The 21,693-nt window shown below is 46.9% G+C and overlaps 2 protein-coding genes across 7 annotated transcripts in view; one reads left to right on the forward strand and one right to left on the reverse strand.

Moving 5' to 3' along the window:
• SZT2 (SZT2 subunit of KICSTOR complex) overlaps nt 1–10,032 on the reverse strand; it is a 59,643-nt gene extending 49,611 nt beyond the window's left edge. For 4 of the 5 annotated variants that reach the window (XM_075711463.1, XM_075711464.1, XM_075711462.1 and 1 more), the window contains exons 1-9: nt 10,002–10,032; nt 9,668–9,793; nt 9,322–9,495; nt 8,807–8,977; nt 6,511–6,642; nt 4,252–4,411; nt 3,675–3,781; nt 3,273–3,483; nt 2,035–2,205 (exon numbers count right to left, since the gene is read on the reverse strand). In XM_075711463.1, coding sequence (XP_075567578.1) covers nt 2,035–2,205; nt 3,273–3,483; nt 3,675–3,781; nt 4,252–4,411; nt 6,511–6,642; nt 8,807–8,977; nt 9,322–9,495; nt 9,668–9,793; nt 10,002–10,031 — 1,282 coding nt within the window. In that variant the 5' untranslated portion in view covers nt 10,032. Of the gene's footprint in view, nt 1–2,034; nt 2,206–3,272; nt 3,484–3,674; nt 3,782–4,251; nt 4,412–6,492; nt 6,643–8,806; nt 8,978–9,321; nt 9,496–9,667; nt 9,794–10,001 lie in introns of all 5 variants that reach the window. The other variant, XM_075711465.1, reaches the window with a different exon arrangement.
• Nucleotides 10,033–10,110: 78 nt separating this feature from the next.
• Nucleotides 10,111–20,722, forward strand: MED8 (mediator complex subunit 8). Of its 2 annotated transcripts, none has more exons than XM_075711174.1 (7): nt 10,111–10,143; nt 13,353–13,471; nt 14,486–14,630; nt 15,282–15,422; nt 15,831–15,912; nt 16,963–17,211; nt 20,250–20,722. In XM_075711174.1, exons 1-7 carry the CDS (start codon nt 10,138–10,140, stop codon nt 20,312–20,314), a joined length of 807 nt encoding a protein of 268 aa, XP_075567289.1. In that variant the 5' UTR covers nt 10,111–10,137; the 3' UTR covers nt 20,315–20,722. The 2 variants fall into 2 exon arrangements, with proteins under 2 accessions (XP_075567289.1, XP_075567287.1); XM_075711172.1 differs by lacking the exon at nt 10,111–10,143 and adding an exon at nt 10,559–11,086.
• Nucleotides 20,723–21,693: the final 971 nt, after the last annotated feature.

Raw genomic sequence — 21,693 nt, forward strand, 5'->3', positions numbered from 1 at the left:
TCTCCAGCGCTGTCCAAGCTGTAAGTGAATTGGTGCACAGAAGGATAAAAGACACAATACCAGGCACAGCTTGGACAGAAACTGACTTGTCAGACTGTTTCATAGACATTCCTAGACAAGGAGAGTGCAGTGGACGACCTAATTTGCCTGGATTTAAGGGAAGTATCTCACGCCACACCTACATGAGATTAGTGAAAGCAAGCTGCAGACATTACTAGAAGAGCTGTCTCAATGGGAAACCTTAGCAGACTCTTACTTTTAATAGAAAACTCCTGAAACAAGAAATTAGGGATATTCCTGGAAGACCAACTTTAGAAATTATCCCACCTAAGACGATTGTTAGCAACCTTTCCGAAAAAGCTGGTTTAGATCCATTCAGTTTCTAAGAGGCATCAAGCCAAAAGAACTGCAGTTCGAAGTCATCACACCGGAATAGTGAGCCGAACTGAGCAAGATGAACTTAAGAGTACTGTTATGTGAAGAATAGCACATTTAGGGACTACTAAACAAACAAACAAAAAACAATAAAACACCCCTAAGGACTCATCAGCTGGAAGCAAAGGTGCGTGAAATATGCAGGGATTTCTGTTTTAACAATGCAATGCAATCATGGAGAAAGCTCATGTGATTCCCGGTCTATCAGATACAGTATTTTACTTCAGAAGCAGGAAAGTATTAGCATTACTGAACAAAGCACTGATAAAACCACGTTTACATCATTCTTATCAACTGCTTCAAGAAATATGAGACCAAACTGAAAAGCGAACAACTCGGGGAAAAAAAGTGCTATTAAGATGAATAAACAGAACAGAAAGCCTGCCCTTACAAAAGGATGCTGAAACATTGGCTTTCTTAACCTGCCAAAAAGAAGGTTGCAGGGAGAAAGGCATTGGGCATTGTTCTTAAATACGTTTGTGCAATGCCAGAGAAGGAAGATAAACTTAATTAAGGATAATAAAGTCACACAGGTCTAATTTGGTCTGAGTGAGTTTAGAAAGGAAGCTAGAGAAAGAGCAATGAAGCTCTGGGACAATCTTCCAAGGAGAGCAGTGGCATAAGATATTTATATGGTTTTAAGGCAGATGACAGTAAATTCACAGAAAACATCATATGGCAAATTTGGAATGATTTTGGAGTTATATCTCAGACTTTCATATTCTGTGTACTAATATCCCAAAAAGAATAGTGAAGGCAGTGGATCGCCATGTGTTGTACATGCTTACACTGTTGCACACTTTTAAGAATCCCATCCTCCAGGCTTTCTGCCAGTCATTGTGAAGGTCAAGAATACTTCTCTTGCTTGCAATTCATAACTTGCATTTGGATTTTTTCATCTCCCCTTCACTTAAAGCACTACCACTAGTCACAGCTGGAGATGGAAAGTTAGGTAAGGTTTACTGGCACTTCTTGGGATACTCAAACCCCTCAAGGTCCCTAGTCAGCAGCCAGTTCTCACACTCCAGGTGCATAATCTCTAGCAAGCGAGATGAGAGAACAGGACCACTGAATGGTTTTACGTTCTTTTAGTATTGATCATGGTCCTGACTGATCTGGCACTTTCACCTAATAATATCCTTGTTTCCCCCAATTTCTTCCTTTGGAAGACTGCAGTTTGGAGGAATTAAATCTGTTGTACCAAAGGGCTCAACTTTGTGTTAGTATTTTGGAGTGTATCTAGCAAAGCACTAGATAGGGATGAAAAAAGGGATAGAGGAAATCCCAGAAAACTCTGCAAAACCCCAAGTTCTGTCACTAGTTTTCCTGCACCTGTAGGGACTAATTTTCAAGATACAGAGGGTCACAGTCTGTCTGTCCCTCCCCAGGCTGAGCCTGGCAAGTGCACAACTGCACAACAATACTGGACGGTCCTGTGTCAGGCAATTATTCATGAAAACAAACTTAGAGTTTGGAGAAAATGGCTCCTTCCTCCACAACACCAGCCACTCTGCTGAGAGGGCAGACCCTGCACTCTCCTCTGAACAGTTGAGAACAGAGTCCTAGCCGAGCCTCCAGCCCCCAGTGCAGCACAGTCACCTTTCGTGATGTTGACCTCACGGATGCTGTAGCCCTCGCGCAGCCGGACTGAGACAATGCTCACGAGGTCAGCATGCACCTCCTTCTCAGTGTGCTTCTTCCTCCTCATCGCCAGAGCAGGGTTGCTGCTTGCAGACACCAGGTGCTCATTGAACAGTCTGTGCTGGGACACTGCAAACGACAAAGATGGGGTTTGTGAGGGAGCAACTCCCCTACTCCTCATCCTACAGCAACAGCCCTCCCAAAGTGCTTTACAAAAGCTGCCAGGAACACTCGCTGGCCTGAAGAACAGTACATCCTTCAGGCACCACTTACACCCACTCCTGATTCTGCAATGCAGCAGACAGGTGCATTAGTGTGGCCAAGAGGCCTGGGAGAGGGGCAGGGTGGGGTGCCAGGCCCTGCTTCCTCTGGGACAGCCTCTGTGACAAGGCACATGTTGGAGTTACACATTTAGCCTAGACAGGCAGAAACTGCACAGCTGTTGCAACAGTCACACAGCAAGCTTTTGGGCTTTACCCCTTCACCTGGAAAACCTTAAACTCCCAGGTGCTTTCTGAAAGGCATCAGGATGTGGAAGCCTTGAGTTTAAACCACTAACACCTGATCTTTTTAAGATTCAACATTTCCGAGTCCCAGGCCAGCTCTCTTCAAACCTGTCACTGTACGTGGCTTCTGCTGCCAAGTTACAGAAAGTGTAGATGGCACCAGCATATCGCCAGGGCAAGAAAGGTTGTTTCCGTGTTTTACTGGTAACTAATCTCTCCTGGCATACTCTGAGTCACTAACACTCACAAAGTAAGAACAACCTAAGAGAGGCATTTGGGACAGTTCTCAGGGGTCTAGTTTTTCAATCCAAACTGCCATCTGCAAGCCTGATTAGGACAAGCTCTCCAGAATGTCCCCATCTGCGAGCTAGCCAGTGCGCAGGTAAGGTTGGACGAGAGCTTCTCACCCCCTCCAAGTTCCAACACAGCGGACCTAACTGTGGTTTGCTGAGTGAAGTCCACAGAAAGGGGAACAGTGCAAAATGGGACTTTTCCCCGATCCACACAATTCCTGGAACCAGGAGGGGAGTCACAGATGAGGCTGCATGGCCCAATAGTGCCCAGAGCCTACAGGAGGCATGGCCCAGAGGGGACAAGGGAGGGTATCACCATAACCATGCCTAGGGGAGTCACCCCAAAGAGAGGTGCTGTAAGACATCCATCTACTGAAAGGACATGCACATTCCTCACCGCAATAGTATTCTGGATTCAGGGACTCCCCAGAACGCAGAAAGGAGTATAGCAGAAATGCCTTGTGATACACATTCAGATCCAGGCTCAGGGGATCCAGCTCAGGGCACGTGGAGAGGTAAGCACCAAAAGTGGCCATGGCAATGAATTTCATCAGTTCCACATTGGGAACGTGGCCAAAGCTGCAATCGTACGAGTAGACACCGCCCACCTATGGGATGGATAAAGAAGATACCTGAGATAGTACAGCAGTGCTGAGCACAAGGCAGAGGACCAGTAAAGGTCTCAAACAGGCAGAGAAGTGCCCTCTTCCCCTCTGGAGGTGAACGCTACCGACAGCAACCCACCTTCCTCCCTCTGGCAGGCAGCAGCCCCTGCACTCCCTGCCGATGGCAGACATACCTGTACAAAGGAGCAAGCCACTGTGCCACTGCGGAGCTGATTGAGTAAAGTCTCACACACAGCCACATCAGGGACGCTAGTCACACCATCCGTAATAATTATTATACCTGTAAACAAGGCAGTATCTTAGTGCATCTTCCATCTCAAACAGCTACCACTCTCCCAGTATATCCACCAGAGATAAAATTTAGGCAGGGCAAAAGCAGAAAGGAAAATTCTGAGGTTGGTTTAGAGCTTCCAAGGCGTTCTGAAGCTGGCAAACTTCCCAACCAGCTACAGTGAAGCACTCAGGCAGGGCACAGCTCTGCACACCCTGGGCTGTCCTGAGCAAGTCACAGCTGTGCTTCCTCACAAACTCCCTAGCGTTGATACATGGCACGTGGTGCAGTGTTGTTATCCCCATTCCCACCACCACAATTTGCCCAGAAAGTGCAGAGCAAAAGCTGCTGTTGAAATTTCATCCCTAATAGAAGGGTCCATGCACCAGCCCTTATAAAATTAGTCTCAGCCTAAGGCAGGAGGAATATAATGCTTTGCAAACAACTGGGCAAACCTTAACCCAGAGAACGAAGCCAACCTGCGCTGGAGTTGGAGGGCAACAGCTGCAACGCTAGGATTCCCTGCCGGACCATGCTGACGAGGCCAACGTCAGCAGTGACGACAGACACGCTGGGCTTCCTCCCAGATGACTCCTGCACATCACCAGGGCTCTCTTGGCTCAGGGGTGACAAATCCACCTGGAAAAGCAAAAAAAAAAAAATACCCCACAAGGCCCCATGGGGCAGACTTCAGCCTAGTTCTAGTTCTCACTCTCCCAAACAGCCTTCAGTCTAGCAGCCCCATGGAACCACAGCCCTGGAGCACTTCAGCAGACTCCACTTGTAGCTTTAATTTCCAGGTGCTTTCAAAGTCCTGGTCACTTGGGCCCCTTAGAACAGCTGGGCAAGGCTGCTCAGGGGTGGAGGAAGGGGACAACATGCTCAGAGCTTTATTATAAGCTGATTTCTCACAGAAGGGGAAAGATGAGACATTTTGGGGTCACTAAAGCTCCTCTGCAGAGCAAAACAGTTCCCAATTAAAGAGATGGTGAATACCTCTTTTTTCCTTGTCATCTAGTAGAAGCTGCAGCTACTCAGTATCTACTCAAGTAAAGTCCAGAAATGTTGGAGAGGCAGAGACAGCTATGTCTCACTTACGAAGCACTGAAGTGAGGGGATAAGGAGCCTCACAAGGACGAAGTCTAGTGCCTATATATTTAACTGCTCAAACAACTCATTATGCAGTGCTGATATAAGCAAATGCAGGTAGGCTTCTCCCGCATCTTCTACAAAAAACATCCCCCAGGCAAAGCCTGAAATTTGTATAATTACACTGGTGAGGAACCTACTGTGTTCATAGTCCCCTCATCTCCAGAAGGCTCTGGCAGTTCAACCCTGTAATAAACTATTGCTTCATTTTTACTGCTAATACAGAGAATGGGTGAGACCCTCCCCTGCAAAGCTACAGATGATTGGAGCCGGGAAAAGAAAATTAGAACTAACTAAACTTTTGTTTTGTACAAATGGGAGCAGTCTGTGGCTGTGAGCAAAAAACCTGACTATCCATCACTGTAATTTGCCAGATGCCTTAAATTCAGACACTTGTTGACAATGATACAGCTAATGCAACTTCAAAAGTAAAAAAAGTTTCAGTCCCTGCCCTTCCCCTGGGGCCTCCCATCTCCACCCCACAGCCTGTGGCAGGACTCGCCAGTCCCTGTGGCCTGCAAGCGCGTCTCTTTCCCCTATTTGCATGGAAGAAGTTACAGGGTAGTTTACCATGAGAGAAATACTGCAGCAAGCAGGAATGCATACAAAGCACTGCAAAAGCACCAGCTGGATACACTGGTAAAGGTATTTACTTCCTGCAATCTTCTTTCTGTTCCAGGACTGACAGTCTTAGCATTCAAAGATATAAATTTCAGCTAGAAGATGAGATTTGAAGCACTTCAGATATGCAACTGCAATAGATCACCAGCAGCCTCTTGCTCATCTGATTTTGAGACTTCCCCCCCCCCCCCCCCCCCAAACTCTAATAACTAATGCTATAAGGACTAAATAACCTTAGCCAGGCCAACAATGCCTTTGACTGCAAGAAGGGTGCCCACAGATACGACTGTGACTGCCACGCGAACATAGCAGTATCACAATGTAAACTTCACGTTCTTCGTTTCCAAGATCAGGAGAGATGATCTTAATGAGAAATCCATAGACATTCTGAATCCCTACAAAGTCTCACTTCTAGTTTCATCCTAAGCTGTATTTTATACTGCTATCATTAACTTGCTGATGCCTATATCCATGGCTACTAAACAGCATCTGCCACAGATTTCAAGCAGTATTAGAAACTGCACCAGCTGTTTATTCAGTTTCATGGTCACAGTTTTCGTGGTAACAAGGAAGTATTTTCATTCAAGAAATGTAACAAGGGCCAAGGGCGTATTCACAGCTACTTATAGATTAATGATACTGTCATGATCACCTCTCCCACCATCTTCTTCAGAGAGAAAGCACATCCTACAGTCTGTCCCATCATGTACAAGAAGTCAGGCTGCTTTATTGCACAATAATCTTGGGGAAGGTAACCATTCTTACCAGCTCTTCTAAACACTTACTGGTTCTGCTTTCCTCAGTGTTCATGTCTCATTACTGGATCCCACAGAGTTATCTTACAAACTCCTTAGCCATTCCTTCTCCAGACCTATGCTGCTGTTCCTCCTGCCGCCCCACCCCAGAGGGGCCTCAGAGTGCAAATCTCCAGGGAGCCAAGAGACCCCAACCACCTCCGCCCTCCTTACCTGCTGTTTGGGTTCATGCTGTTGCTGGAGCATCTCTGCCACTTTGTTCTCAAAGGCACATAGCTGTGTGTAAACTTGGTGCAGAAAGGCCTCTCGCTTCGTCTCATCCAGCTGACAGCCCTGGAATAGTACCTGGCCCAAGGACATACATGTCAGTTGTCAAGTTAAGGTTTTATAGTACCAGCCCCCAAAATGGTACACAGGAACACAGTTCTGCACAGTGAAGTTCACACACATCCCTGACAAAGTACAGGTACAGCTCAGGCCTCTTCTTACTATTCCTGCTCAGGGCCAACTGCCGGTGAGCAGCGGTGTCTTGTGGCATCTGCAGTGCATTCCGCAACAGATGCTCACATCACTCTTTGGGAAATCTCCTTCTTGGGCAAGAAAGTTCTACTTCATTCGCCTTCCTCCAGGATAAGCAGTTGTCAGGAGAAAGCGATGTAGGATCCTTGTTAGAAGCCTTTAGCTCTGGTCTGACGTTTCTAAGGAAGGCCTGTTCTAATCTAACTCACCTATAGACTGATCCAATTATCTTCCAGTAAGTGGTTGGACAAAGGAACAGCAAATTGAAATAAAGAAAAGAAAATATTAGACTGGACATTACAAAAGAGGCTGAGTGATGTGACAGAGTGAGCCTGCCACCACAGAAACTCCCCAGGCTGATAGGCATGACACTTGTGTTTACAGATGCCACCACTGTACAGGCAATCTCTGTCCACAACCAGGAGGCAAAGAAGATACAACATGTAGACAAAGAACTCAACAGATGCATGAGATGCTGCATGTTATCCACATTCCCTCAACCTCAGATGGGCAAGACCTCATAGTGACATAGGAAAAGTAAATTATTACAATATATACAGGCTTTCTGGGGGATGGGGGCAATCTTTTTAGCAAGGCCTGTTGTGACAGGACAAGGAGTAATGGTTTTAAACTAAAGAAGAATAGATTTAGACTGGATATAAGGAAAAAATTTTTTACAATGAGGGTGGTGAAGCACTGGAACAGGTTGCCCAGAGAGGTAGTGGAGGCCCCATCCCTAGAAACATTCAAGGTCAGGTTGGATGGGGCTCTGAGCAACCTGATCTGGTTAAAGCTGTCCCTGCTCACTGCAGGGGGGTTGGGCTAGATGATCCCTAAAGGTCCCTTTCAACCTGAAGCATTCTATGATTCATATATGTCTTTTCCTCCATAAAAGGATCATAAAGCTTATCCAGTTGTACCCAGAGATTACGGTTCCTCGCCTCATGCAATAAACGGGTCTTTAGAGAGATGCAAAGAAGAAAAATGTAGCAACTTCAGAGTGCTCAATTTAGTGTAAAGAGGGGAGATACTGAGGCAAAGCATGATGGTGTCTGTGGGATAACTGGACAAGATGACACACAAAACATCAACGGCAAATGGAGAAATTCCTGCTACGCTTACTTTGGTAGGACCTAAGAACGGACCAAAGCGAGGGCCGCGCTTTTCAAGCGCTACACAGACCATTAAAGGCTGCAGCCTCACAGAAGGCTTGGGCAGAGGTGGGCTGGGGAGAGAGAGGGAGGGAACAAGTGTAGACTAACAGGCTCCTCCTGTTACCACCCACTTTCCCTGGTATTAGCAAAGGGATGAAATACGCCATCAGAAACGTGAAAATAATGTGAAAATACTGTGGAAGGGATCAAGGATAAACTTCAAAAACCACACTGGCACCATAAACCAGACTTCAGTTTATTAAACAGACCTGTCCTGGCTCAAGTAAAATCTCATTGATAATCCCAGTACTGGGGCCAGCTGCTCTCTCCAGCAAGGAGAAATATACTCATATCAGTGCAAAAGAGAGCAATGTTTGTAGGAAGAGGCAATTATCTTTGAATAAACCACTGCTACATAGTTGGAGCAGGCAGACAAGTTTTTGGGCACACCAGCTCTTCCTGAATGCTTGAAGCTAATTGTAACAGGCCAAAAAGAATTAGTCAACAGAAATTAAAAAAAACCCAACAAAACAACAACAAGCACATATTCGACATGAGGGAAGCATTCCCTGTGGCCCAACTCTGAAACTGTGCCTGTGGGCGGCGTTCTCTGCCGGGCCTTGCTCCCCCAGGAGCAACCTCCGCTTCCTGCCCAGAAAGGAGAAGTTGCTCACATATACTTCCCCAGCGCACCAGGCTGCACATTTTAATGAGACAAGTTTGCAGATAGCAGAGCCCAGCTACCACATGCCCCAACTGTCCTCTGTGTTCACAGGAAGCCCATACAGCGAGCTGCTCATGCGCTGAGCCGTGCCAAGGGAGATGCTGAACTTTACCTGATGGGACTGCAGGCCAATGATGGAGGAATACGCCTGGATGGTGACAAAGATCTCTGGCTGGTAGATAATGTCTGAACCAGGGATACGAAAGGGTCTTAACAATCCCACCAAGCATCGGGAAAGGGCATGAAACACTTCATCAAAAATTATCTCCCCTGTTGAGTCATCCTACAGAAACAGAGAAAGGGAACAATTTTTTCATCTTCTAGGACTTTCAACTTCATTGCTGGTTGCCCCACCACACAGAGCCAACAGCAAACATCCTTCTGCAATGGCAGCTGAGTTAAAATGACAGCTCCCCATACATGAAGTCACATATTGCGCATTCAGCAGAGAAGCAGGATCTGCCATTAAGCTTCCTGGCTAGGAGCACTGCATGCCTCCCTCATGGAAAAGCAAGACTTCTGCAAAAGTTAAAGACTAACACAGAGAGGAATAAGCCTTGTCAGCAAAAAGAAACGGGTTCAACCTTTTAACGCAGAACACCCCAAAGAGGCAGCTTCTGCACTTACCACAATCCCCGTGGAAGGGCTCAGATCAAGTTCAATCACAAATCGGTACTGGCGGGCCAGGAAGGTGACCCGCGTAGAGGGCACGAGGAGATAGGGCCTGGGTTGGACGGGCTCGTCTGGCTGCCACCCGTTAGGCAGGATGCTGAGAACATCAAGTTCATTTTCTGACTTCACCTACAAGAACAAGTAAATGGTACGTGAGAAAACGTCAAGCCAAGGCAAAGGAAGAATCAGAGAAAGGAACCAGGTTAAAATCTTCTGCAGGGTCCGGCTGCTCATGAGTGGCGCAGAGCCAGCCTGCCGCATCAGGCTGTGTGACACCATCCAGCCCTGGGCACCAACTCACCAGCTCCGGCTCGGGCACTGCCCAGATGACCTGATGGAGTCGGCTGAGGACCCAGGCGAGGCGCACGTTGCGGGAGATGCGATAGTCTTTCTTCATCAGGAGGAAGACGTGCCCTGCCTCCTCCACCTGCGGGGGGAGCACAGCGGCCCAGGTCACCCCAGGGCTCGGCGGGCACCCCAGGAGGGCACCCCGCCCAGCCGCTCACCCCCAGGCTGCTTTGGCCTCGCCTTCCCTCTCAGGCCAGGCCAGCCCCACCGCGGCTGCACCTCGCTCCTGCCCCCGGCCCCCCGATTTCCCCCTCCCCAGCTCAGCCCTGCCCCCGGCCCGCTCCTACCTCCGAGTCGGGCCTCTCGGCGGCCGCCATGTCCGGCGCGGCCCCGCCCCGCGCCCTCTGACCTCCGGCACCGCCCCCCGCGGCGCGCGGCTGACCCGGAAGCGCCGCTCTCCCCTGGCAACGGGGCGGTGCCGCCATGCAGGTGAGGGGCGCCGGGGCCGGGCAGGGGCTGAGCGCGGCTGCGGCCCGGCCGGGGCAGCGGGCGCCGGCCGGCTCGGTGGCGGGCCCGGCCGGGCCGGTGGCGGGGCAGCGCGGCGCTGCAGGCCCGCCCGGGCCGCTGCCGGGGCCTTGCCGCGGAGGGGAGGCCAGTGCGGCCTGCGGCCCCGGCCCCGGCCCCGGCCCCGGCCCCGGCCCCGGCCCCGGCCCCGGCCCCGGCCCCGGCCCCGCGTTTCGGTGCCTCCTGCCACGGGCGCCTCGAACTCCACGGGGCTCGGCCTGAGGCGGTGGCTGTGATTCCCCCGCTGGCTGCGGCGGTGATTCCTGCCCGCCCTCGGCCCGTCTGCTCCCCAGGGGTCAAACCCACCCCGGGCTGAAGCAGCCTGGGTGGGAGACTGAGCTCGCCCTCGGGTAGCTGGTGCAATGCTTTTCTGTGCAACAACCTCCTCTTGCGGCACGGCTGTAGGGTGGGCGGGCGTACGTGTATCTGAGCGTGCCTCTCCCTCTCAGCCCTTGCTGCAGCCCTTGGCAAGGGTCATCAAACCAAAGGCCTGGTTCATCTAACCTACCCAGCAGCCTGGCTTGGCCACTAGCCAAGAAGCTGATGCCAAAAAGAAGTTGTGAGAGCAAAATGAGCTACTGATGTAATTCTGTATAAACTATTGCTAGCACATCCCTCGTGTTTAATAACCTTGAATGAATTTTCATTGATGGAAGAAGGATATAGTCGCTTTCTGAAGCACTGTGAATTTTTAGCATCCATGATGTACAATGGAAAAGAGTTGCAGATGTTAATGACAGATTAACGGGCTGTAAAGATCCACCTCCTTTGGTTTGTTTGAAACTGCTACCTGATGGCTTCATGCAAGTCTCCTGGTTGTCCTACTGGAAAAGAAAGTGAAAATGGATTGTCCTGCAATTCCTTGTCTGTAGGGTTTGTTATATTCTCTCTCCTCGTTTCAGCCACTTGCACATACCAGTCTCTTTTCTGTTTCTAACTGCTGCAGCCTATGGAACTGACAAATATTCTTGATTATCCTTGTTGCCTTTATTTGTACATATTTCTACTATATTGCTTTTCAGTTGGAGGGACAAGAGCAACACATAATGTTCAAGATGTAAATGAGGCATGCATTTATACAATGACATAATGATGCGTAGTTTTCTGTTGCTTTCCTAATAAATCCTGTTACCGCTTTTACTTCCTTGACCGCTTCTTGAGCCTTGGGTAGACGTTTTCATGGGTTACCCTCGGATAATCCTGAGATCTTGTTTCTGAGTGATAACGTTATCAGCTCAGAGTATGTCATTGTGTACAGAAAGTCAGGATTGGTTGGGTTTTTTTCCCCTCTTTGTTTTGCCATGTGCGTTGCGATATGTTTACCTACTCTGAATTTCACCTTTACCTCTCAGTTGCTCCGTATGGGGAGGTCCTTCAGTGACCCCTCCCATAAGCCCTATCTTTACTACCTCGGGGCAATTTAGTATTGCTAACAAACTCCTTAAAGCACCGCTTGAATATAGCATGCGCCTGCGAGAGGCACAGCATTCCTTGGAAACACCGGTCGGTCTTATTGCATGCATGCTTTGCAGTGCTTACATCTGCTTCCAGCTCTTAACGGCTTTGGAGAGAGCCTGCAAAAGAAGGAGGCTTGGAGAACGCTGCTGCTGCAAGAGCAATGTCTGTGCAATAGGATTTCATTCATCCTCTTGAGGGCTTCTTGGATAAGCACAGGCAGCGGGCCAGCTCAGTTGTCGTAGGTGCATATGCCTGGCACCCCTGCAGTAAAACACTGGCTACCAGCCCAACTTGTAATACAGGCAATAGATAATCTTCTTGCACAAACATAGTGCACACAAACAGTTGTAGACTCATTTCTTAATTGCACAGGAACTGACTAGTCCTATCACAAGATGGAGGAGAGTGTCTTTATCTTGAGGTGGAACACCCAGAAATCCGTTCCGTGAATCCACTCCATGGACTGGGGATCAAATTTTAACAAAGTTGACTCAGCCGTTTCATCTAAGGTGGTTAAGTGAAATCTGATCAGTGATTACTAAAAAAAGCCTTTATAGTCTTGTCAGACTATAAAGAAAGCAGAATAATTTTGTGTTCTTGTGAACATGTAAGATGCCTGATAATTTCTCCAGTGAAGCTCACGCTGGGCCAGTGTATTTAAAAAGAATGACAACGAACAACCATTGGCAAGCATGCTGACAGCCTGAGTCCCTCTATCTGCTTTCCCAATCGACATTCCCTTTCTATTATTTGATTGCTTTGTCCCACCCTCCTCATGGATTATTATTGTACAGTTCTCGAATTACATGAGCAGTTCATTAAGGCTGGGACTTTAATTATATTTTGCACAATACTATAGTATAAATAAGTTAGAATAGATAAGATTCTTGAGGGTTTTTGCAAGAGTCAAGGATATGCCTTGGTGTCTTTGGCAACAGATCGCCTGTCCTGATACTTTGTCTCTCACCATCCTCCTTCACCCAGGGATCTCAGTGTAAAAGGTTATTTAAACAACGTAATCCAGGGCAAAAGGCAGGAGGTGATGCATGCATGTGTCGGTATGTGCGGTCTCTGTCATGGCAGGTCCTCCCGCAGCTGGTAAGGCACAAGTAGAATAGGAGCTGCCAGTTTCTTTAGTAGCTGGAAGTGGCACTTGGGTAGGAAGAAAGTAAAGAATGAGGTGAAGCGCAGAAACTGGAGTCTTTAGGCCACAGATCTGATACTCATTTTGCAAAGAGCTGTTCTGGGTGAAGATGCCACTGTGCCCACATCTGTCAGAAAAGGTTGAGGAAATGCTAATCTACTTTGAGCTGGGTTAGCTTAAATGGCTCACAAAGGTGGCATGAGCTAACTTTGATGACTTTGCCTGATGTGTTAAAAAGCAGATGTAAGTGATAATGTCTTCACTACACTCATCTAGATCTTAAAGAGGACAGCTAGCCAAGGGTTTGTCTCAGGCACAAGTCTCTTGCCTAAGTGTTCTGACCCAAGGGGAAGGGGTCAGTGTGAACATGACATGAGCATAGGATTTTTATCTCCAGAGTCTCTGTTTGCTTCCCTGAAAAGGAGGCTCTGTAGGAGAGATTGGACTGTGGATGCATGTGTGTGGACCCACAACACCTTGGGCAGGTGTTAAGCTTTATCCTTATCCCTTGTCTGTCTTGCTTTTTTTTTAGAGAGAGGAGAAGCAGCTGGAGCTGACCCTGGAGGCGCTCATCAGTCAGGTGGCCGACCTGAAGAACTCCTTGGTCAGTTTTATCTACAAGCTGGAGAACGAGTACGACCGACTCACCTGGTAAGGTGTCTCACAGAGCTGGGGGCACTGTCAGTCACCACTGGAGTGGTTCTAGACTCAGCTCAAAGGACCACAGAGTATAATTAAAAACTATTAGCCTGTTGTCAGTAGGTTTAAATTTGCTTTTTGCATTTCTGCTGGAGGAACAACTACATGTCTTCAACCAGAAACCCAGTTGAAATCTATTGGTTTCCTACTGTATAGTAACAGAGTCATGATAACACCTTTTAATCTAGACACTTTATGAGAACTAGACTTGCATCTGCAGTGACTGGAAGCTTCTCAGACAAAATATCTTAGAGACCCACATGCACTGTAAAATGACCAATGGTTCTTTCTGCATTTCTTGACCTTTCTGGCTTTTTCTGGTTCTGGTATAAACTGAGCTCTTGTGTTTTGCTGGTTCTGCATGTTTTACCAGACAGTTTGAGAGACTTGCAAGGTGGCATTCTCCTCCTGATGGAGCATAAAGATGTTACTGCTACAGCTTAATAAACTGTACAGTATCTTAGACAGTGTGTGCCGCTGCAGCAGAGCTTCACAGGCAGTTAGCGTTTATAGTTAAATGTTGCAGAAGGCAGGAGAGAGCAAGCTGAAGGGGACCTCCTTGACAAGATTATTAGTTATTTTGCTTCATTATTGCTTAGTCTGCATAGCCAAGCTATAAATATCATCTCTCCTGGCTGTACTGCTTAGGAGTTAAATTGTTTCTCAGACCTTGCTCTAGAATTGTGCTGGGAGAGTTAGTGATAAGGAAAGTATTGCTTCTGTGTATGTTACTGAAATCCCAAACAACTGCCATTTCCAGCGGTACTGCTTGTAATGTCCCTGAGCTATTTGCAGTAGGGACTGGGATTTGTCCACACCTGCACATTCAGCCCTAGGTTTTACTGCTTACTCTCTGGAGGAGTAATAGTGTTATTTCCTCACTTCTCAGCCATTTGAGTGAAGAAAAGATACAAGCCATCTGTGGCATCCCTTTCCATATTCTGTCCTCTTTATTTGCTTTCCCAGGCCTTCAGTTCTGGACAGCTTTGCATTGCTCTCAGGGCAGCTGAACACCTTGAATAAAGTGCTAAAGCATGAGAAGACCCCACTATTGCGAAACCAGGTTATCATACCCCTAGTGCTGTCTCCAGACCGCGATGAGGAGATCATGGTAAGAAACTTTCCCCTGAATGTTGGCCCTGGAGTGTCAGAAAGTGCTTGTGTATCTGCTCCAGCTTGCCATTCCTTGTGCTTGGCATTCCTCAGCTCTGGGTATAGAGAAAGAAAAGGTGATGAGTGGTTCTGCCTGGGAGCTGCTTTGCTGAGGAGCTTTCACCTACAAACACTTGCACTGGATACACTTTACAGGAGGTGTTCCTGTTCATAAATACGTTATTCTCATGACATTGGGGCTGAAAGAGATAGTGTCTTGTTGTGTAACTGGGAGGTCTCCTTGCAAGCTCCTGGTTTTCTCTGCTGTAGCTGTGCTGTTTCTGTCAGCCATCTGCATCTAGATTTGCACTGTTTGTCATCTGACCGACATGGGGTGTGTTACACGACCTCTGGTGGGTGCTGCCAATGTTTATTCTCTGCTTAAGTGAGAAAACATTTCAACTGATCGTGGCCATGCTGGTGGGATTGCACTGCAGACCCCCATGGGGTTGCAGACAAATTGGTGAAACTTCCTAATGCTCCCCAGATCAAGGTTTCCCCACAACATGCTACTAGCCTACTAGCACCATGGCCTGTGCTCTGGTCTTGAGCTGTCTGAGTGCTGGGCTGGAGGAGGAAGCTCTGAGTGTGGCTTGTCCAACTGTTGCAGCGGCAGACAGAGGGGCGTGTGCCGGTGTTCAGCCATGAGGTAGTGCCTGACCATCTTCGAACTAAGCCTGACCCTGAGGTGGAGGAGCAGGAGAAGCAGCTGATCACGGATGCAGCTCGAATTAGCCCTGATGTGGCACAGGTACGTGAAGAAGAGTTTGATACTTCTGCCTCTTAGTCCTAGGGCACAAGATGCCCTTTAACTCTGCTTCCTTCACCCTTCCCTCTGACAGTTTTCTTTTTCTGTCTGAGATTTCTCCAGCTAACCCTAGCTGTGGTTTGGTTTCCTCCACAGCTGCACAAACCAAGGGTGTCCCCCCCGCTGGCTGTTCACAGGAGGTGCCATCAGATCAGTCAGAGAAAGGGGAAGGCTATCCCATCCCCATAGTGTCCTCCTGCATGCATTAGCTCTGGGCTCTCTAGGCTCTGCTACCAAAATGCTTATGTTCGGTTACACAGACCATGGGAAGAGAAAGCTTGTCCACTTACCTTGCTGACTTGTACTGAGTTGGAGGTATCCTGGCAGTTTCTGATGGTTTTCATTTTCCAGAAACAGATCCAAAGTCTGAACAAAATGTGCTCTAATCTGCTGGAGAAAATCAGTAAAGAGGAACGTGAATCTGAAAGTGGAGGTATGTCACTGAGGTGAAAGTGGGGTACAGGGTGCAAGCAGCAGGCTTGAGAGAGTAGTGGCAAAATAGGTAAATCAGAGAGCCTGAAGCATGGGAATGCAGATAAGCAGCATAGATGGAAGCATTGCAGAAGACGCAATATTGGCTGTCCTGGATCCCCCTAATTTGAAAAGGGGACCTGTGGGTGCGATGTGTCCTGCTTGTGTGACCTGTGCATGGCAGGAAGGTCATTCCAACCCTTTGCCATATCCTCCTTTGAGGAGGTGGTAAGTATTTACCAAGAAAACATCCCAATCCACTTGGATTAGTAAAAATAGCTGTGAAAATGCAGTGGCAGTGAATGGGAAATCCCTTAGCTATGTTCTGAATGAGTCCACAACATGTTTGATGGCAGGCTTTTGTGTGACGTCCTCTAGATGATGGTTGCTAAGGACTCATTGTCAACCCTTTCTGGTTCTGACTCATGCTGGACATCCTTATTTTATTAGTCTCTGCCATCAGCTGTTCACTATTCCTGGGAGTGCTATGCACAACTCTCAAAGGTAGTGGGTTTTTTTTTTTTTTTTGTCATCTTCGACACACGCATAGTGTAAGCAAGGACTCAAGCACAGGCTCTGTCTGGTTTCCGGGATTATTAGCATAACTGGGCAGGTGTGTGGTAGAAAAACTTGCAGACACCATGCTGCTCATGAGCCTCCAAAAGGGGATGTTGCCATTGTTTATCTAAAACACAGTGCTTGCTACCTGCCATAGGATTCAGCATAGAAGAGCCTTTAGTGGCAACATTCTTATCGGTGTGGAGGAGTTGGCTCCCTCTGTCCTCCTTCCCTGAGCAGCGTATGCCCTGCTCTCAGTGGAGAAGTTCTTGGACCGCCACTGTCCTTGGATTTCGCAGTTTCTTTGACCCTGCTGAGACTCTTGTAGGACAGCTTGTTAGAAGCTGATCTCTACTACATGCACCAAAATAGCGGAAAAGTAAATTCAGGACCAGCTATGCTACTTTTTAGACTTGACTGATAAAATGCTCCAAAATAACTTCTTTTTCTACAGGTTTACGACAGAACAAGCAGACTTTCAACCCTGCAGATACCAATGCACTGGTAGCAGCTGTGGCCTTTGGGAAAGGACTGTCAAACCGCAGACCCCCTGGCTCTGGAGGATCTGTCCAGTCAGGTCAACCAGGAGCTGGTGGCATCATTGCAGGTGCTTCAGGCATGCAGCAGGTCCCAATGTCAGGTGCACCAGCTCAGCAGCAGCCAATGCTGGCAGGAGTGCAGATGGCTCAAGCAGGACAGCCAGGTAAATAAGTTGCATATCTGAGACCAATTGAAATGCAGGGTTCAAGAAAAACAAATGCAGGTGTAGAGATTTTTCCCCAGTCACCTTTTGTATATAACCAAGTAAGAGGTTCCTTTCTGGCATTAATAGCAATGAGTCAGGTTGTAACAGTGGCGTAATACCAGCTTAAAATTGGCTCAGAGGTTGAAATGGATCCCAGCAATCCAGCTTCAGCTTCTTAACTCACACTGCAATACCATTTTAATAATAGACTTAGTGAACATAGGAATCAATACAGAGGGAGATCACAATGTAGTTTTGCAAGGATTTATGCTGGGGGTTTTGCTGTCAAATTTAAATTGTGGATAGGCAATGAAGTGGAAAAGTTTGATGACAATTAGTTATTTAAGGTAAGAAAAAATCAAAAGCTGTCTGTGAAGAGTCACAGAAGGATTTCATATACCAAGTTACTTCACTTAATAATAGTAGGTTACGTTTGTATTAAATATAAAGTGAAACACATAGGCATAGCAATTTGACTTTACATGAACAGCACCTGGACTCTAACCTAGTTACTTGTATTTGGGTCTGTTTCCCGTGATATAATAGTTCTGTAAAGACATTAATTGGATGTTCAGTTGGGGCAAAAATGCAAACCAAATGTTAGGAATTACTAGAAAAGGAACACAGAAACAGAGGATATCATTAGGCCATTGTATAAATCCATTTGGCAACCACACCTGCAATATTATGTGCAGTTCTAATGTCTTCTCTGCTACTGGGTTTAGCTTTGGGGTAGGGAGAAGAAAGTATGGAAGCCTATAAAATTCTAAATTGTATATAGCAGGTGAATGGGGAATGATTGTTCACTGTTTCCCATGATATAGAAGGATTGATGTAAGTGCACCGATGAAAATACCAGCTTGTAGATTCAGAATGAAAGGGAGATACTTTTCTGAATGCTAAATAATTACACTGTGAGCACAGTGCCAAGTGTGTGATAGGTAGATAAAGTTTATATGAGGTGGAAAGGTAAGTAAGTAGGATAAAAAGTCAGTCAACAGCTAATCCTGAAGATACCATCTCTGACTCCAAGTCCCTGAGCCACAGTATGTTAGAAGCTGAGGGGTATTCTGCAGAGGTATCACTGCAGGCTTGCCCTGTTCTGGTATTCCTCCTTAAATGTCCTCTGCTGTCAGGAATGGGTTGGCCTGGGGGATCTACAGGCCTAACCCTCTACTGCCATTCTTATGTTCAAGTTAATTGAGATTTTGGATATTGGATATCCTAATTGGTGTTTTCTTGCTTGTATAATGACTGTTGTTCAGAAACAAACTTGAGCAACAATATTAATCCTAAGTTAATTATGTATTTATGTAAGAGTTAGAAAGTAATTTCCACTGTGATTTGGAAACAAAAAAGGCCCCTGTGATTTCTGGCTGCATATTCACAAACACAGTCTCCAGGATGGGAAGACAGTCGCTTTTGTACATCAAGCAGAGTGCGCTGGTAACAAGAGCCCTTGTCCAGCCTGTGTTACTGGGGAGTTCCCTTTTGATAAGAGCAGCTATGCTGGGTTTCGCCAAAGGTCAGTCCCACTAACCTGCTTTTGATAGTGCCCATAGCCGAGGCTGAAAGAATGTAAGAGCAAAGTATATCCTGACAGCGGTTGTTGTTTAGGGATTTTAAGCCAGAGTTTCTAAGTTTTTAAGCCACCAATTTCTGCAGTTCCTTTTTGAATTACAATTTTGACTTCTGCAAGACCTATGGCAATAGCTCACACAGCTTTATGACATGTTTTGCTTAAAAAAAATTCCTTTTTATGTTTAAATCTTTGCCTGATAATTCTATTGCGTGTTTCCTTTTTACCCGTGTTGTGAGAAATGGCAAATAATCATTTCTCAGTCACTTTCTTCATACTAGTTTTCATTTTTTGGAAGTCTGTCATGTCCTCCTCCCTCCGTCCATCCCCCCCTCCCCCCACCGCAGCTAATGAGTCCTATTCTGTTTAATATGTCTTTGTGTGAAAATGACAATATATCTTGGACCATCCTTGTCACTCTTATCTGCACCTTTTCTGTTTGTTTTCAAGTCTGGGAACACCAGAACCACTCCCAGTATTCCAGATGTGGGTGAACCAGTCCTGTTCGCTCTTCCTTTTGGAGTAATGTCTAACAATATTTGTCTACTGATTGTTAGCACTGCAGTGGTATCAGATTGCCTGCCAGTTCATTGCAGGCAATGACCCACTTTGGACATGTTTGAGAAGGTTTAGTAATCTTTATTCTTTTAGCCATTTGCTCATCAAACCTTTTTTTGTCCTGCTGCACTACAGTTTTAATTTTCAGAAGTTGTCCTTTTTTTCTGTTCTAAGAAGCACTTTCTGAAGGAGTGTTCTTTGAATATCCCTCTGTGCTGCTCTTTAATCACTGTCTTTTTGTTTATTTTTCTGATCATGTTGGTTCTGTCTAGCACTGTACACTTATTGTAAGCTGCTAGTACAATGTCTTTGAACACACTCCCATGTGTGATTGGTATCAGCAAAGAGTAATGATGCCCAAGAGGTGGATGTGGTTAAGAGAAATTAAGAGATCTGAGAGGCTTAGTAATTTAAACATACGCCCTGACTATAAATAATGCTACATGGAAGGGTATACAGGCTCTTGTGTTTGCGTCTCTGAAATGGAAGTGGAGATCAGCCTGGGTACTTCTGTGAGTGCTGCTGCCAGCAACTTCTGTGAGACAGAACAAGTCCCACACTCCTGTAGGAGCCTCCTGACAAAGAGAAAGGCTTGTTTAAGATGAAACAAGGATAGAATTTGAGGGGATAGGAGGACACAGGAATTCTCAAGGAGATTTCTCAACAGAGAAAGATGCCAATTTGTAGAAGAGATTGATTGTGTTAGGTCAGAAGCTGGAAGATGCAGGCAAACTTAGTGTGGTACCTGGATTGGAACAGTAAAAGCCCAGACAGGGTTGCTGTGAGTCTTGCATGCTCCTGAGCAAATGTCCTCTCATATAGCCGATTTTGCACTGCTTTTTCTTTTTTCCCTCTCCAGGAAAAATGCCGAGTGGCATAAAAACAAACATCAAGTCTGCCTCAATGCATCCATATCAGAGATGAGCTGAGATGAACCGGACCCAGGGAACAGCAGTTACTGGCATTGTTCCTGCTGCAGCCACCGCACCCGGATTCCTTCTAGGATTTCCAAGTCCCTTCACATATCCACACACCATATCCAGGGAGACAGGGGTTATGAGGCCCTTCCCTGGGTTTTGTTTAGTGCTAGGTGGCTTGTGTGGAGCTGCTAGTGGCCATGTCTCCTGGACACAAGTAGTTCTCTGTTCAGAGCAGAGGACTTTGCTTCTGGTATTGATCCCATCTTCTTCAGGTCTGGTCTGGAGGACAACGACCCTTTCCTGATACAGAACCTGAAGAGCTGCACAGAGCACTCTGCTCCTTGTTTCTGCTTGTTCGCTCGGGATGTTACTTTCTTTACTCCCTCTTGTTGAATAAAGACCTTGTTATGCACACTGTGAGACACTGGTGTCCATCTCTCGGGTCACAAGGACTCTAATTTCCCTTTGGGTAAGGCTACAGAGCAGCTCCAATGTAAAATACACAGGAAATGTTGGAGGCTGAGTGCTGGAGCTGCAGGCTTATGCGTAAAGAGCTGTTACAGAGTGAGTCAGCAGGGTACAAACATAAGCAGTAAACATCTTGTTCGTTGTAAACCCATTATGACTATTCCCCAGGAAGCAAAATATTGGGAAAGACTATTACAAGGCCCACAGCAAGAAGGCAGCATTTCAGGAACAGAAGCACAGAGCTTTTGTATTCTGATGCTGCTGCAAATCCCAGCTGGACCTGATTTCAATTCCGTAGTTCTCTGCTTCTGTGTTTCCTATAAAGTTTCTTAGCTACTTCAGGATTAATTCATCACTTCAGAGAGGTACTTCAATCTGCTCAGGACTGTGGCACCTCTGAATTGGCCAGGCTGTGAGGTCTGGCCCGTTTCTCTTTGGAACTTGGTATTGTGAAACCATCCCTGTCCTACTTTCTGCCCTTGAGCTGTAACATATTATCTGCCTAATGAAAGATTCCTCTGAGAATAAAGGGCGGGGGCGCATGCCCACAGAGCATGTCAGTACGTACAGCACTATCCTAAAGACAACCATCATGCCTCTTGCTGCTCTTGCCTGGACTTCCTTTTTGACTTGTGCTGAAAGCCAGCGCTGTATTTTACTCAATAGCATCTGTCAGCAATCTTACGGGTGAGGAAATCTCCACTCAGCAGATACAGCCTGCAGCTGCTCCTGCACTGCTTGCCTCCAAGCTAATCAGATCCAGCTTGTTTGTGGAGGCTGTGGGCCGTTCTCCCAAAACAAAACCTTCCACAAAGCTGTGACTACGGCAGTTATTGACCCATTTTGATGTGCAGGCCCTTGAAAAGCACTGAGCTGGGAAGTAGAAAGTTGAGCTGGAAGCACAAGCAACTTATA

Source organism: Pelecanus crispus, chromosome 5, assembly GCF_030463565.1.
Source record: "Pelecanus crispus isolate bPelCri1 chromosome 5, bPelCri1.pri, whole genome shotgun sequence".
Taxonomy (NCBI): domain Eukaryota; kingdom Metazoa; phylum Chordata; class Aves; order Pelecaniformes; family Pelecanidae; genus Pelecanus; species Pelecanus crispus.

Bases quoted from the DNA above. Each gene is read 5' to 3' on its own strand.
- MED8 (XM_075711172.1), top strand. From the start codon at position 11,012: ATGGCTTCATGCAAGTCTCCTGGTTGTCCTACTGGAAAAGAAAGTGAA. The intron at 13,472-14,485 runs GTAAGGTGTCTC...TTGCTTTCCCAG, and splicing joins GAGTACGACCGACTCACCTG to GCCTTCAGTTCTGGACAGCT. The intron at 17,212-20,249 runs GTAAATAAGTTG...TTCCCTCTCCAG, and splicing joins GGCTCAAGCAGGACAGCCAG to GAAAAATGCCGAGTGGCATA.